Here is a 15,639-nt window from a genome sequence, read left to right on the forward strand (position 1 = left end):
TTTTTTCCTTCTTAATATTGTTAAATGTTTTGCAGGCTTAATTTAAACATAATGATTGCCTGAATTCATTTGTTTTTTTCTTTCGTTGACAAAACCAGTGAAGCATTTCTATTGCAATGCCTTGGCACGTTTTCTGTTTGGGATCACTAGACAGCTAAAGAGGAAGGGCTAAAGTCTGTGAAGGCRAAAATAATGCACTTATTTCCCCTTATGAAGCTGCACATATTGCTCTTTGCAGAGAACCAGCCCTGCATGGAAAAGTCTAACATAGAATAAATGCTTTTGTATAGCTTTGAATGCTGTATGGCGCAACCAGCATTTACCCAAAAGCAAAGAAGAAAAACTGGGGAGAAAGAAGTCAAATGTGCAGTGCTTTGGAATGGTGTCTTTCCCCTGTCACAGGTCAATGCACCTCTGAAAGCTTCCTGTGGGTAGGAGGGTCCATGGGCTCCCCTCAGAGGCTGATTCCTGCTCCTTGATGGAAGAGCTTGGAGCCCTGAGAGTCCCCAGGRGTGGTCACTCCTCCCTTCCCTTACAAATCTCCTCAGAGATCCTTATGAGTTTCTAGGGCTTCTTCATTGTGTCACTTCTCTCCTTTTCAGGGGAGACTACAAGACCTTGACCACTTGTGCAAGTGTGMAAAGGTATTGAGGACCCAGAATTACCTCAGTTTTCCCTCCTCCTATTGTGGGAAAATTCCGAGCTCCAGAATCAAATAGAGTTCCTGTCAGTGACTGGAGTGGGTCTGCCATCAAGGTTTGGTGACCCTTGCTGTTGGATCCACAGCATCTTGTGGGATGTTGGCAGCCCCAGCAGCACTGATATGTTCCCAGCTCTGAAGGCAGCTGCACGCCCTTGCTGCTGCTGTCTCCTGTGTCCTGGGCATTGCTGAGGATCCCTGAGCACTCCTGTAGCACACTTGACTTGGAGTCAGAGCTTTCAGGTTCTGTTAGCAGCAGCTCCCTTTTGCCACTCGTCCCTATTTCCCTGCAGTACTGAATGGAAACGCAGCAGATGCATCACATACACTGAGGAGAGTCAAGGAGCTGTCTCAGGGAATACTGTATTTTCACATTCCCTCAAAACTGAGGCCCACAAAGAGCTGTCTTGTGTTTCATGTTGTTCAGAAACATGCTACAGGAAAATGTAATCCCTAAGTAATTCTATCAGAAAATCCTTTTATTTTTACCATATGCCTTTTCTCTGTGGTTTTTCAAAATTATTAAGCAGAAGGTTGTGATAAAAAGGATGATAATTTCTRGGTAACAATAGTGTAAGTTATCTCAATTTTTTCTCATTTCAGCAGGACAGCTCAGATGGGTGCAGCAGGCTGTACCTTAGTGTGGTTACCATGCAACTTCTTGTGGGTTGTGTAATTRTAATAGTTTGAGCAAATGCAAAGCAGAACAGCTCTGATGATGGACTTTAACTGAAAATGCAGATCAGTTTCTGTAGTTTATGCTAGAGAACAGATAAATGACTCTCAGAATAGCRAAAGAACTGGCTTGTAGAAACAGACCCCAAAAAAGTCAGTAAAGACTTCTGTAATGGCTTTCAGAAGTCAGTTTAAAAAAACCCAAATGTTTTGTCCCTTAGCTAAAAATAAATAGAATCARTAAAGGCATCGTTGAATTATTGGACACTTAAAAACCCAAACAACCAGTATTGAAATTCAAGTGTCTCTTCTAATTGTAGCTTGTAGAGTACATGCTTGCAATCCACGGGCTTTGGAGTGAAGAAGTTCGTGTTTCAAGAGCAGGGCTGTGTGTTAGAACCTGRCTAGAGACGTGTGCTGAAGAACAGCTGCCCTGTGCTCCAGGTAACCTCCCCAACTACAGCAGCCTCAAAGTAAAGATGAACAGCTCTTAAATTAGCCTTGATTCTATTAGAAATGTCCCTCATCTTTCATGCTCTGGAAAGGGATATGGRGAAAGAATGTCATAATGTTTGCCTGTTCTTTGACAAGCCTTTCAGTAGCCCTGTCAAAGATCCTTTAAAATGGAATTGAAATAATCAGGGATGATGTGCCTATGTGAAAAATGCTTGGCGCTCTCTTTTCTGTAAGACGGGTGCATGCTAATAAGGTTTAAATTATGAGTTTCAAATTATTCTTATCAAGCAAGTGCTAGTAGCTCAGATTAAATTACTAAAACAGAAAATGAGAAGGTTTCTAAATCCTTCCCCTRTGTTGCTTTCTAAATAGGATAAAAAAATACTGTCATAAGTTGTATTAATACAAATGCAGATTATAAAACCTGATTTTAGATGAAGCAATAGATTATTCTCTATAGGTGTTCTGCTATGTATGCTCTGCTTTGTAWTCAAACCCCTCAGCTTAGAATCCTGCACTCCCCCTTCCTAAGTGAAAGATGGTACTGTGCAGGTGTTCTCTGAACTTGGTGATTATTAGCAAAACAGTGCTCTCAAATAATTATCTTCCTTTGTGAGTGAATCGTCTTATTATTTTGCTTCTATTAAAGTCTAGTATCCTTCAACAGTGCCATGTTATCATGTCTAATGATCAGAATTATGCAAAGGAATTATCTGTATGGATTTCATGCCCAGGAACTGTATCATCGTTTATTTATCACTCTTAGTAGGTGTGCAGTGTTTTGTTTGTTTGAATTACAGTAGTTGACGCTGTATTGACTTTTGAAAACAGATCATTAAAGTTTCTATTTTCTTTAAAGTTGGAGCCTTAAAAGCCATAATCAGCTGCCATTTACTTTTTACTAATTGCATCAGAAGTAATGTATTTTCTTTGATAATTTCAAGAATTTAATGGTGCCATGGGGAAGACATCAGGAGTGAAGGCTGCTGAAGTGGCTCTAAAGTTTGAAGAAGTGAGAAGTGGGAGAAATTAGCAGTGACCTGCTAGTACATGATCAGAGTTGGTTGCTAGTACATGGTCATATGTTGGTTGGCCAGTGTTTCTGTTCTGGAGGCTCAGGATTAATCTGAGGAGGAAGTGGAGAAATGCTGTAGCTAACACTTAACCCCCCTTTGTTAAGCACTGTGCTGGAGAAGCGGGGGTCAGACAGGTTCAGAAGCCCAGTTAACTGTGGCTTGAAGACTTAATTCTGGAGAGAGTCCTAACACAGAATTTTACTTACCCTAGAAAGCGTCTATGGTTCCCAGTTTGTGTTTTGCATTGAGACATAGAAAGCGTTCCAGATCTTACAATTTTTCATGTAATAGCGCAAATGCTCTCTAGTGCAAAGCTGTATAAATAATGTATATGCTCACAGGAGCAGGAAATATGCTGCTGATCAGACAATGTCAACTTAGATGAATCCTGTCCTGAAAGCTGTACTTTCAGTGTGAGCAATAAAACCACTATTGACATGTGGCACTACCAACTGAAATGTCAATAGTTATAAAAAGAGTATTTCATAACGCAGAATCATGGCTTGGTTTGCTTGGCTGGACAGATGCTTCTACTTTCCATGAAAGAAAAGTTATTTCCTTATTGGTTCTCTGAGTGCCCTGCACAGTTTATCTGTCCCACAAAACTCACATTTTTAATCACATTGTTGACAATGGGGAAAATTTGCTAGCTGGTCTCATATAGTGTAAGAGGGAGGTTTGACTGTCACCGGGCATGACTTGAAGCAATTCAAATGTTGGCGTATTTACAGCTGCTCTCGGGTAACTTCTGCTCCATCTGGAAGTGGGGGCAACACAAATTCCTTGTGTGGTGCGTTCTCATCCCATGTGTGAGACTGCTTCAATTGTTCTTTGGCTACTTCACTTGGATGCCATTTCCAGAATTTATAGGCAGAAGGCACAACCTTGGCTGGCTGTACACTAACATTTCTCTGGTTATTCTCTTGAAGCATTCAGTTTGTTCAACAGATTAGAGCCTTGCCATAAGCAGAGAGGAAATGAARAGGCTGAAGTGCTGTTAATGCCCTAGGCACATGGAGAGTGGCAGAGAATCCACTGGGATATGCCCATATATCATCTTGACTGTTGACCTATTCCTCAGTAAAAGGYCAGAAAACTACAGGGGTTCCTTCCTGGTGCTGCCTCTGGCCACACTCATTTRTGAGGAAGATTCTGAGCAAGAAACCTGTCTCACATCATCTCCTGCTCTGCTCACTACCACCAATTCTCCTTGACTATCCCTGATGATGGAAAAGAGGGCAGGAAGGGAAGCCCGGGGATGAAAAAAATGGAAAAAACCTGTTATTTATCCCTAATATATACCTGGCTAATGATCTAAAGCCAGTAGTCAAGTCAGTCTTAAATTTGCTGGGGGAAGCAAATGCTCCAAGCTGGTCTTGGAGCATTGTTATTAGCTCTCATGTTCCATTCCTGTGGGAATACGTGAAAAYAGGACATCCCTTGAGCACTGGATTTCTTCTGCAAATGGCTGTATGCACAAAGGTTTGGGAAGTGGACCTAACACATTGGGAAACCCAGTTGTTGTCCATAAAACCGAATAAAAATGCTGTAGGTCAAAGGCTTTTTAGGGAAGTAAGAACTTTTCTAATAGTACYAAGGTATTTTTCAGAAAGGGCCCAAAGCACTGAGAGGGCTCTGTCTGCTCTCAGCAGGTCTCCAGAAAACCCCAGCACTGTCTGGTGACAGGATCCCTGCTCTCGTGTCACCAGCAGCATGTTCAGCTGGGAACCCCACAGCTTTGCCTGTGCTGTCTCTGTGCTGCAGGAGCCTACACCAAGCTGATAAGGAACAAAGGGACTTCTGAAAGTTCTAAAAATTGCAGATGTTTCACTCCAATAGCTCAGTTCTCTCGTGGTTGATTTACAGGAAAAGGCAGGGTCTTTGGAGAGCCTGTTTATTAAAAAAATTATTATATGGCAATGCTCCTTAAACAAGGGTCTAATAATTACTTTTTTGAGGATAATTAGTATCTTGCTGTTCTTCGTGCTTCTGACAGGCAGCAGTTGGTTTGTACACTGTCCATTGACTTTACCCCACCAAAAGGGATATACAGAACAACAYATGGCTGTGGTTTTTGGCAAGCAACACTGGCCAAAATATCCTGGTAAGATTATGCATGAAAAAGAGAGCTCTAACAGCTTTCAAACAGTTCTTACTTTTTGGCAACATTAATGTCAGGATGTTATAAGAATATTTGATCCTTCAAAACTGTGTAAATGAGAATTTCTCTGAAATCAAACAGGGGTTCGGCATTGGCAGCATGATCAGTAACCCAATACCAGGTGCAGACAAAAGGCAGATGCTACCAAATCCACTTTGATCTATTTTGTGGTTACTTTGTAATCTTCCCATGGCACCACTTGCAGTTGGTGGCAGATGATTGATTGGTGATAATCGCATCTTTCTAATCACTTTTTTCCCAAAGTGTACTGCTGTTACCTTAGATTCCGAAAAGCAGCAAATATGATACCCTTTCAARGGATTTCAAGATGAGAAAAAGCCGAGTGAACATTCAATTGACTAGATCTTTAAAATCTTTTGCTACCAGCAGCAGGCCTAGCTGATAATAATGACTTTGGATTTACCTTTCATCCAGCTGAACCCCAAAACATTTTGTCAACTCATACTTCATTTCAGCAGGTGCAGAACTGCAGCAGCTGTTTGGCAAAGCACAGCAAGCAGTTCAACAGTTGGGGATAGCAATGCTTAATTGGGAGTTGTGGAGTCATCTCTAAAATGACTTGATTAAGACGTATAGCTGTAGGCCCAGGCRGCACAAAAGCACACCTCCTCAGCAGGAACGGAGGAAGGGATTCTGTCTGAAGCAAAAGGCAATGATTGCAGGGTCAGCATAGTAGCAGTTTTAAATAGGTGAAAAAGAGGCAACTTAATGAGGACAACCTCAGTTAGATTCATCTTGGACAGTGTGCTACTTGGAGGGCTAGAAATAAATGAAGACTAAAATACCACTAAATCTAGAGGGGAAAATGTGTTAAGGACCAATCATTTTCTTTTGGGGGRTATTGCACATATTAGTTAAAGTCAAAATTGATTGTTGGCAGGGTGGACAGAATTGGGAATTGTATTTTTTAAGCTTATCTAGAGCTGCAGTTTTCCTACTCTTGGTTTTGGGTGTATTTGGTAAACAGGGCTGTTGTGATCGCTGCACCTTCATGGTTTCACATATGGCTGTTGCTGAGTGAGAAGCCAAAAGGGCAAAAGCAGAGTGTCCTGATGCATGCAACTTGTATGTTTTAAACTCTGGCAACATCTAAAACTGCAACATATGAGCTGGGGGCTGAATGATTCACCTGATAGTAGGACATGTGATTGTGTTGCAACTGGAGAAAGGCTTTGCTTTCAGTATCACCTGCYTTTTCCCATTTACCAGCAGCTGTTGTCACTTACTCTGGGCAGAGTTTAACTCCTCAGAGAAGCTCTTTAAATGCTGAAAAGAAATTTTCAATATTTTGTGTAGGTTTTTGAAGTGCTGAAAGGTACTTCAGCATTTCTAAATGTTATTGCTGCCTGTTTGAATCAATACAAGATTTCCTAAGTGTTTTGAAGAGCTTATTCCATTGCAAGCCTATGAAGAGTTCAGAAAAACAATTAAAAAATGCATGATTATGTGGATTCATACTGCCAGTCTGAGCCCTTTTTGTAAGCGAAAACATATGTGTAAAACTAGCTCTGGGTCATTTTTAAAAAGTGAAGAAGCTGTCTCTGCTAAAACTGAAAATATGGAGGCCCTGAATGATTTATTGAAGTGTTCTTATATTGCATTTCCTTTCCCATAAGTAGGTTTTCATCTCCATAGGAGAGTGCAGCATGCGGCCCTTGCCCTGCAAGAGGTTTGAGTGCAGTTGTGTTTGTAGCAGTGATAGAGCAGCGGGTAAATGCTGCACCTCGGAGTGGTTTGACAGCTCCAGCTTTGTAACAACCCTGTGTGGCTAAACCTCCTTCTAGTCGGGGGTGATTACATGACACTTTTTTTTTTTTTTTTAAGAATGTTTTTTTTCCTCTATGCTAGATAGGGAAGAAGGGTGGTGATTGTGGCCTGTATTTATTATTCAAATGTTAAATTTTACTGATAAGGAAGTCTCAAAATTATTTTTAAATTAAACCTAACCATACTTCACTTAGGCAAGAATGCAAAACACAACCCAACAGTCTGCAGAAATGCTYCTCACTCATGTTCCAAGTCAGAACAACATAAACATCTTTGTTTAATTAGTTGCATTTAAACTACTTCTGTTTGGGGATGTCCTTGAACGAGTAGTTAGGAGTAGTTGTTGGTTCATCTTGGAAGCTGAATTTATTACTTTGCTCAGTAGGTTTAAAAAGAGGTGGAGGAGAAGAGCTGTTCAGTGTTTTCTGTGCTGTGCTTAGAATACTCAATTAATGCTGTCTCTTGCATTACCAGTGCTAATAGCTATCATAGGTGTTTCCCCTTCCTCTGTTAGCAATTTGACAGTTCTCTGTTTCACCTAGCAGGGTTGGAAAGGTTTCTAGAAACAATCATTTCCCTAGATTGTTGTGGTTAGGCTGACAAGCAAAACACGTTTGTATCAGTAAACACAAACCAATACTTGAGAGGGCTCCCTGATCTGTTCCCCTCTCTAAAGCAGCAGTSTAATGTTGGCAGTTCCTGGATGTTTGGGTGTGCTCAGGCCGTGCCGTGGTGCCTCAAAGGATGAGCCTGTGCTATAGTCAGGGTCTGTTTGCAGGCTCTGCTGAGTCCCAACCATTCATAAATACATTTGACATGTTCAGGATGTCTTTGGATGCAGAAATCAAGCCAAGAATTGAGTGTAACCTGAGGTGTAGTTTCTCACTCCTGTGAAGAGTTTGCAGTCTTGCAGTGTTTCATGGGTACCTATCAAAAGCTTAAGGAACAAGCAGGATAGACTACAAGCTTCTGGAAACTGGGAAGCATTCCTATCAGTCAAATGAAAGCCATGCACAAACAGGGAGAGCAATTGCCTGTCAAGTGCACTGTAATACGGAGCTCAGTAGTRTTTGACTGGCACATTGTCTTTGTGTTGTCACTGATACGGTGTCTGAACTCCAGCGAGACTTTTGCTATTGCAGTAGTTTGGTAAATGGGGAAGGAAATGGATTTTGGATGGAGTTTTCATAACGAGGTCAGTCTGAAACAGAAAATGCAAGTGCGAATGGATGTGTTTACACATTCAAAAGTCAGCAGAYGGCTTTAGATGGGATATTGATAACAAATAATAGACTGTTTTAGTCATGCTCTTCTCACTTAAAATGTCTGATGGTAAATCTTCTAGAATTTTRTGAAGCAACCATTGCAAGGCATTTGTAAGAATGCAAAATCTGTGTCATCTGCTTATTATTGAAGCCATTTAGCACATCAGATGTCATTCCAGATTACCAGTTGCATTTCAGCTGGACTGGAAACAAATCCAGATCAGTAATAATGTAATGCTGTGTACCTTAAGGTTAAATGTCTGACAAGACAACCAGCGCTAATGGACTGTGACATTTTTCAGGCCATCGGTCTGACATTACTTGCTGTGTCAGAGTAAAATGTTTACAAAGATCTAGCTCCACATTACAATACATTAAGACATCGTTCTTYTCTCCTGAGCACGCTCCAAGCTTTCTGGCTGCATCTAAATCCCACAGCTGGCCCATATGAAAAAGCAGCATCTTTCAGGTTCTGAAGAACTCTTAGCCCCACTGTTAGTGGGATTTGATTCAGTCCAGAATGTCCCGTMAGGTTTCTATTCAGCACATCACAGCTTTACAGCTTGTTCCGCAGATAAAACTCCATGAGCACAAACCCATCTGGGACCAGGTCTGCCACTGTAAATTTTCTGAGCAGTATCTCAGTACTTTACATGTGCTATTGGTAGGAATGGCTTAATGTAAGGATGGCAAATACAGATGAAAAATTTTATGACAAAGATACCTGCTAAATTTACACTGCTGCTTCAGAGTAGCTCCTGCGATTTTTAATTTTTAAATTCTRTTTTTAAATAAGGAAAATTTAAAACACTATTTTGCATTAATGGGGCTTGAATGACTAGACTGATAAATGGTAAGTACACTTGGATCAAATCACATTTAAATAATATACTGTGTTAAGAAMTCATTAAAGAAATAGGTAAGAATTACCCATTAAGGGCCATTTAATAACAGATTGTTTCAGTGTCCTTATCTCATGAATGCTTTCTAAATATAGGGCTTTGTTTCAAATATTAAGATGGTTCTTCTACCTTCTGTTTAGAGCTATTTTCCCTTGTTTTATGTTAAATTTATTAATTTAGATTAAATGGTATATCTGTCCCTTCTCATACAGCTTGGAATGCATAAAATCTTTTTGTGTGGTTTTATATTTTGTGACAGTCTATTCCAGTGGCTAAGACAGGAATTGGAAAAAATATTGGTATTGTTAATGCAATTTTCAGCAAAGTGTGGGKTTTTTTTAATAGGTTGGATTTATCTTTGTGTCTGTGTGTGTTCAGTCATGCGCTATCCCTCTTGTGTGGATGTGTGTATATCCATGAATGCAAAACTTCATCTCACAGATTGACAGCACAGTGACATCTGATGCTACAGAATAGATGAAAATATCTTCAGCAGTGGTATCATGCTTCAGACGTTCCAAGTAAATCCTAAGAAAGCATGAACCCAGCACCAGACAGATTTAAAATGTAAATACTGCTCTGCGTGATCAAGACAACGACTATTAAGAGCAGAGCGTTGCGCCAAGATGTAGCGAGAAATACGGTTACTTTTTACAAAAAACAACACTTCGGGGGGGCTGTATGGGAACAAACGCGCACTGGAGSAGCCGGCCGGGACCGGGAGCGGCTCTGGGGCACTGCGGGAGCGCTGCCGCTGCCATCGCCCCGTCCTGGCCCCGCGGAGCCCCGGGCCGTGCAGCACCTGCTGGGCCGGGCCGTGCCGGGCGGAGCAGCCCCGGGTGCGGGGGCGGTGCTGCGGGCCGGGCGCGCCCCGTGACCGCCCCTCGGCGGCGGCAGGGGAGGGACGGGGCGAGCGGTGTAAACAAGGCGGGGGGCCGGGGCTGGCTCGGTGTCAGCGGGTCACATGGAGCCTCATATGGGCCGGGGGATGGCGGCGCGGCGCGGCTCTCCGCTGGCAGGCGGCGGCTGCTGCTGAGGCGGCGGCGGTGGTGCTTCACGCCGAGGGCCCGTCCCGCCTCCCGTCCCCTCCCCGCCTCCCGCCCGCCGCGCTCCGCTCCGCTCCCCGCCGTTCTCCGCTGACAAATGATGTGCGTTGTGCTCGCCGCGATGAAAGGTAGGCGCGTCCGCGGGCGAGCCCGGCCCGRGCGGTGAGCGGGGCCGGCCGTGGTGCTCCGTGGCCTCCGCGCTCCCCGCTCCTGGCCGCCGCTCCTGGCCACCGCCCGGGCCCCCACGGCCAGCGCCGCCCCGGGCCGGGGAGCGAGCGGGACCGGCCCCGAGCGGCGGGAGGCTCTCGGAGCGCTSGGGGGACAGCGGCTCAGCCCGGGGTCGGGGCGGCGGGAGCGTGGCGGAGCCGCCGCACTTGACACCGCGCCCGCGAGTTAGAGGGGCAGAGCCGGGCAGAGCCGGGCAGAGCGCRGCGCTGGGCAGGGACGGGCTGCGGGTGCCGCGGCTGGAGTCGCACACAGCGGAGACGAGATGGTTTTGGGCATTCTGCAAACCCGTGAAGAAAACGCGTTCTGTAAAATCTGTCTCTAGCAAAAGGGAAAGGACGTGCGGCATCCTCTGGGTAGCTGATGGGGCTAAAATGCCGTCTTCAGACAGCTGCTCATCTTTCAAAGGCTTTGGAATAAAAGGAAAGACCAGAGTTACTTAGTGATTTMTATTTTCTAAACCTGGAGTTTTCTCTGCTTGCGGATTCAAGTCCTTATTGAGAGGCAGTGTCAGACTGAGGACAGTCAAACGAAGTTTTTGACGAGATACCAAAAGTTTAGAGGTACGTTTGTAGTCTGCCCTGTTTTCTAATAAAATTAGGTCCACGGTAAAGTTTTGCATTGCAGTATTTTTTAAGGCATAGGTTTGGGGTTTTTTTAATATAGGAAAAAATCTTAACTAAATAACTCTCTTACTTACATGCAATATTTTTTCACGGTAATCTAAAGACTGTAAGTGTTGGCATTTGAATTTAATGCCCCAACTGAAATACTAGAGGTGTAGTCTTTAAAATGTTTAAATTGAAATTTGGGCAGAATTTCTCTTTAAAAAAWTTTATTACTTGGAAAAAGAATATTGGGTCCAGTTTCAGCTAGGGACTATTTCCTTTTTTCCCCTCGCTTTGCAAGGCACTAGGTAATGCACACCAGTAACAGCACAGTGTTTAAGGACGGTAATTTTCAATTACTAGGCTTCCTTTTCTTCTTGGAGAGAAGCCTATGTGAATAAAAAGAAAAGCACTATATTCATTAATCATTAGCCRTGCTGGATGTATTTGGCAAGAAAATGTAATTGGGTTGATTCAAATACTTGCATCTGTAACAAAAGGAAGTGCATTTTTTTAAGTGCAGGCTACATGGATATTTTAGCAGTCCTTTAGAATTCAACATATTCTGATAACAGTTTTTCAGCATATCCCTTATAAGCCTGTTAGAACCATGAAATCAAATAAACAATTTTTTTTATATAAAAGGGAGAAAAGTACASACACACAAAAATTGGAGGGTGTGATTATGTTGTATGCTTCTGGACAGAGATTTAAGGTGTGTTGTAAAAGAACAGGCAGSTGATTTACAGCAGTTCAACTTTGAAATACATTTTTTATTCTCTTGGGAGTTTAATTTAAACCAATTTCCACACTGATGTGAAATTTTGGCGGAGCCCAGCTTTTAGATTTTAAAGTGTAGTTCCTAGTGACTTAATTATGGAAATGCTTAGGTCTTTGTACGTTTTTACAGACTACTTCTATAGTGCGTTTAATTTGTATTTCATAATATTTAGTTTTCTAGTGCATTAAAAAACTTCCTTGGTTTCTTATCCTTTCTCTAATTTGCTGGACAGGGTTCAGTAGGAGGAAATGTGTTGTCATTTATCKTAAAAGGGCCTCTGACTGCTATGAAATAATAGATCTACAGTTCAGTATCGTGATTAGAGAAAAGTAGACCAGTAGAATGGGTAATGTGGTTTATTTAAGCTCGAAAGTACAAGGGAAGAATGCAAAATCTGTAGGTGAATTGAGTCTCTTGTTTATTCTCTCTGATGGTGTCTTTTGGCACTTCTAGTCTTTTACAGCCCTGAAGTTGAAGGGCAAAAAATTATGGTCTTCAGGAGAATATGGGATATTCTTATTTGGTTTATTTTTCTTTTTAGGTGAAAAAGGGAAGTGTTAATCCCTTTCCTAGTGCTGTTCAGATAGCCCAAACTGATACTACGTGAAATTAATTTGTGAGCTGTTTTATTTTTCTTGCCACAATCACGTTCTRGCAAACGTGTTTTCTTTAATTCTGAAAAGTCCTGAGCGTGTGTCCAGGTTTGGGTGAGTAAAGATGGGCCAAAGCTGCACTCGTACCCTTGAAGTGCTGGGAGCAGAGCAGTSCAGAGCAGAGCCTGGGCATGTCTTKGAGACAGGCTGCGTGTTCAGAAATGAAACTTTCTCGTTTCAGCAGAGAGGAAAAAGGGGTTTTTCTCCAACTGACTTCTAAGAAAACAGGCAGAGGTGAAGCATCGAAGTTCATAATGGCTGAATAAGTATTTCCTAGATTGATAGGCTTTTAAAAATTAGTTATCAACTGCTTCAAGTCTGTAGAGGTTCCGGGAAGCCTTGCCTTCTTAATTTGTAACACAGGCAGGTCATCTGGCCAGCTGATACTTTCAAGGGAGACGCAACTTTCCGTGCTCACCAGTGARGTTTGCAAAGAAATCCGATCATTCTGCCGGCGCAGTCGCTGGTACAGATCTTATTCCAGAGAGAGCCGTCCCTGGCAGGAGCGGCAGGGGTGACTTCAAGGAGAATAGTGCTAAGTGCTAGGAATTGATGAGCAAATAACGCTGCGCTGGAGTAGAAACAGGGATTCATTTGTCAGGCCAGGACAGAGCTGGAGGTGAGCAGAGGCAGAGGGAGATGGTTTCCTCGGTRTGGGATTGTGCCGTGTTCTGGTACCTGCTTTGGGGACAGATGGGGCAGTCAGGCCCAGTGCTGCTGAGAGCTCAAGTGCTTGACTATCATCAGGCCTGGACAGAAGGCTTCGGTCCACTGCTGGCTTATAAAATATGGACAGGAAACCTGGCAATATTTGCATTATTTTTCATACAAACATTCTTAAATACAGATTGGTGGGAAGGCTGATGTAAATTTTCTAAGCTRTTTCACCCCAGGTGTATTTACTGTTAAGGTGCTGTTTAAGCTACTAATCCTGAGTACTGTGTGAACATAAAGTTCATTCACTTGCTGTTTTGTGGAAAAGGGACCAGATAAGTAGAATCTGTTGTTCCTGTAATTTGTTTCACTCTAGGGGTCTGTGCGTGGATTCTTTGAAATATGACTAGTTTTTCTACTGACAGTGTCTCCAAATGAAAATTCAATCATTAAAAAATACCTKTTTAAGGAAGGAGACTCTATCGGTTTCCTCGTTAGCGCACAGGATGTTTGGAATGAGGTGCATTTTTGCGGAGGAGCCGAAGTGCAGCAGAGCAGAAGGCAGGATTTCCCTGCTCCGCTGTCCCAGTGCCGCAGGTGCTTTCCATGCAGCGAMCCCCCCTCTCCTGCTCCGGGGCCGGACCGGGATTCACGCACTGCTGCTTCATGCGGGTGAGCTTTTCCCAGCCTGTCAAGCCTGACCTTTTGACGTGTTTTTTGTCATGTATCCTGGCACCAGCCTGCCAGCACGTTGGTAATTACTCAGTTTTTCGCCAATAAACAAATGCCTCTGGAAAAAARTATCTTGCCATAGGTTTAAAAGAAAAGGTTGCCTTGCAAATTGAAGTGTTTAAATTTACCTTCACTGTGGCACTATTGAAAGTTAAATCCAATTTAGCAAATACCCCAGTACAGAATTTCTGTTGACTAAATATTAACAGAATTTGGCCTTTGGAATTGCTAGCTGACAGGCTGTTTTCTTGCTGCTTTAATTTCATACGACTGATCTGAATGACTTGCTTGTGCCTAAGACATTTGTTGCATTACATTTGCAGGATAAGATCGGTTTGAGGTTTATTGCTGAAATGTACTTTTCAGGCTCTTTGAGAGACTCTCGAGATTTAAAAGTAAAAGAGGAAATCTGTCTTTATGTCTCACTCTGTGAAAATCAAAGGCAATTGCATGCTCTGTACAAGTCTCAGTTGGGGACACTGCTTTCAAGTAAGGAGATTCTGTCCTGTTTAAGTCAGCAAAAATGGTGGGTGCTGAACATCTCACTAGATCAGACTCTTTAAACTTAGGAACAGCTCTTGCTTAGCTGAAATGGTGAGCCTATTCCCACCGGCTGGTAATGCAGTCTCAAAAATAATTCTTCTAGGATAATTCTCAAAAAATTGGGGCAAAACTCAAGTGGTCTGCAGACACAACTCAAGGACTTCTGTATTCTKTTTTTATAAAACAAAACACAATTAATCCCTGAAGGGATGAGGTCGTAGAGGCCGGTGTTCGGGGTGTGGGCTCTGTACAGATATGAAATGTCCTTGTGCTTTGWTCAGTGAGCTGATGTGGGGGGTGATGGGGAGATGGCAGTGGGTTCACATGGGGCAGGGTAAGGGCCTGCAGCTCTGCAGCCTGGCTCTGCAGAATGTTTGTATTGGCATTTTTTAGTTGGGGGAGTAGTGTCTGGAGACCTCGGTGAAGAACCGAGTCCTCTTTATATCAACTRCTTCCCCACTGTGCGTGAAAAAGACTGATTTCTTTACAAATTCCCCATTATAGAGAGCCTTGCATGTTTGGAGGTTTTTTTCTAAAATGATGTAGCACTCAATTTTAACCTTAAGGGGTTTTAAATCTTCTTTCTTGCTTCTCTTGTGTACAGTACAGTGTAAAAATGATCACTAYCATGTAGTAATTACTATCAGGATTGTTAGTATTTCAACTTGACTACACAACAGAGTTCTAAATTGGTATATTTTATTCTAAATTGTATGTACTAAATCAAAATTGGCAAATCTTTGTATATCTCCTGAGTAGATACATTGCAATTCTCTATCTAGTATTGGAGCAAGTTGAGATGCAGAGTGTTCTTTTTTTTTTTCCTTTGCATTCCCAGGAGATAAGTTTTTGTAGTGTGCAAAATAACTGCATACGACAAGAATGTTATTACAGTCAGGCTTGATACATTTTAGAATGTTTTTGTGTTGTTTTTTTTATTCACAATGAAAGAAAAAAGTATTCACCTTTCTTGTATTTATCTGTGAGCTGTAATTTGCAATTACAGCTGATAACTCCTGAGATCAAGCAAGCAGTAGTTCTCTCCTTTTGTGGTTTGTCTTTTCCTTGAGGACTGATATCTAAGGGATATGCACATAACTAATGGTACAGAAACTGTCTTCTTCCTTTTTGAAGATCAGATTTTTTTCAGCTTTTTGCAATAAACATTAGCAGGGGAGGGAGGATTCTGTCCTCCAAGAATAACTAAGTTACGTGAAAAAAGGTGACTGTATACTGCAGCCCACTGCTCGCTGGGTGAAATGAAAGGCACAGACAGGAAAGTTGAAGCAGAAAACCTTGTTGTGGGGTCTGGGAAATGGACTTTCTCCTTAGGCTTCATCCTGTAACCTCTTCAGCTTGCCCAGGTTTTTTGGT

The 15,639-nt window shown here is 42.5% G+C and overlaps 1 protein-coding gene across 4 annotated transcripts in view; it reads left to right on the top strand.

The window, feature by feature from the left end:
• Positions 1-15,639, top strand: part of RORA (RAR related orphan receptor A) — a 344,571-nt gene that overhangs the window by 263,557 nt on the left and 65,375 nt on the right. For 2 of the 4 annotated variants that reach the window (XM_057378203.1, XM_057378205.1), the window contains exon 1: positions 13,482-13,662. The exons of 1 other annotated variant lie outside the window; for it this stretch is intronic. In XM_057378203.1, coding sequence (XP_057234186.1) covers positions 13,497-13,662 — 166 coding nt within the window. In that variant the 5' untranslated portion in view covers positions 13,482-13,496. Of the gene's footprint in view, positions 1-9,980; positions 10,198-13,481; positions 13,663-15,639 lie in introns of those variants that run through there. One more of the 4 variants, XM_057378206.1, reaches the window with a different exon arrangement.

The sequence above is a fragment of the Malurus melanocephalus genome, unplaced genomic scaffold (genome assembly GCF_030028575.1).
Source record: "Malurus melanocephalus ecotype Western Australia unplaced genomic scaffold, MMel_1.1 scaffold_346, whole genome shotgun sequence".
Classification (NCBI taxonomy): domain Eukaryota; kingdom Metazoa; phylum Chordata; class Aves; order Passeriformes; family Maluridae; genus Malurus; species Malurus melanocephalus.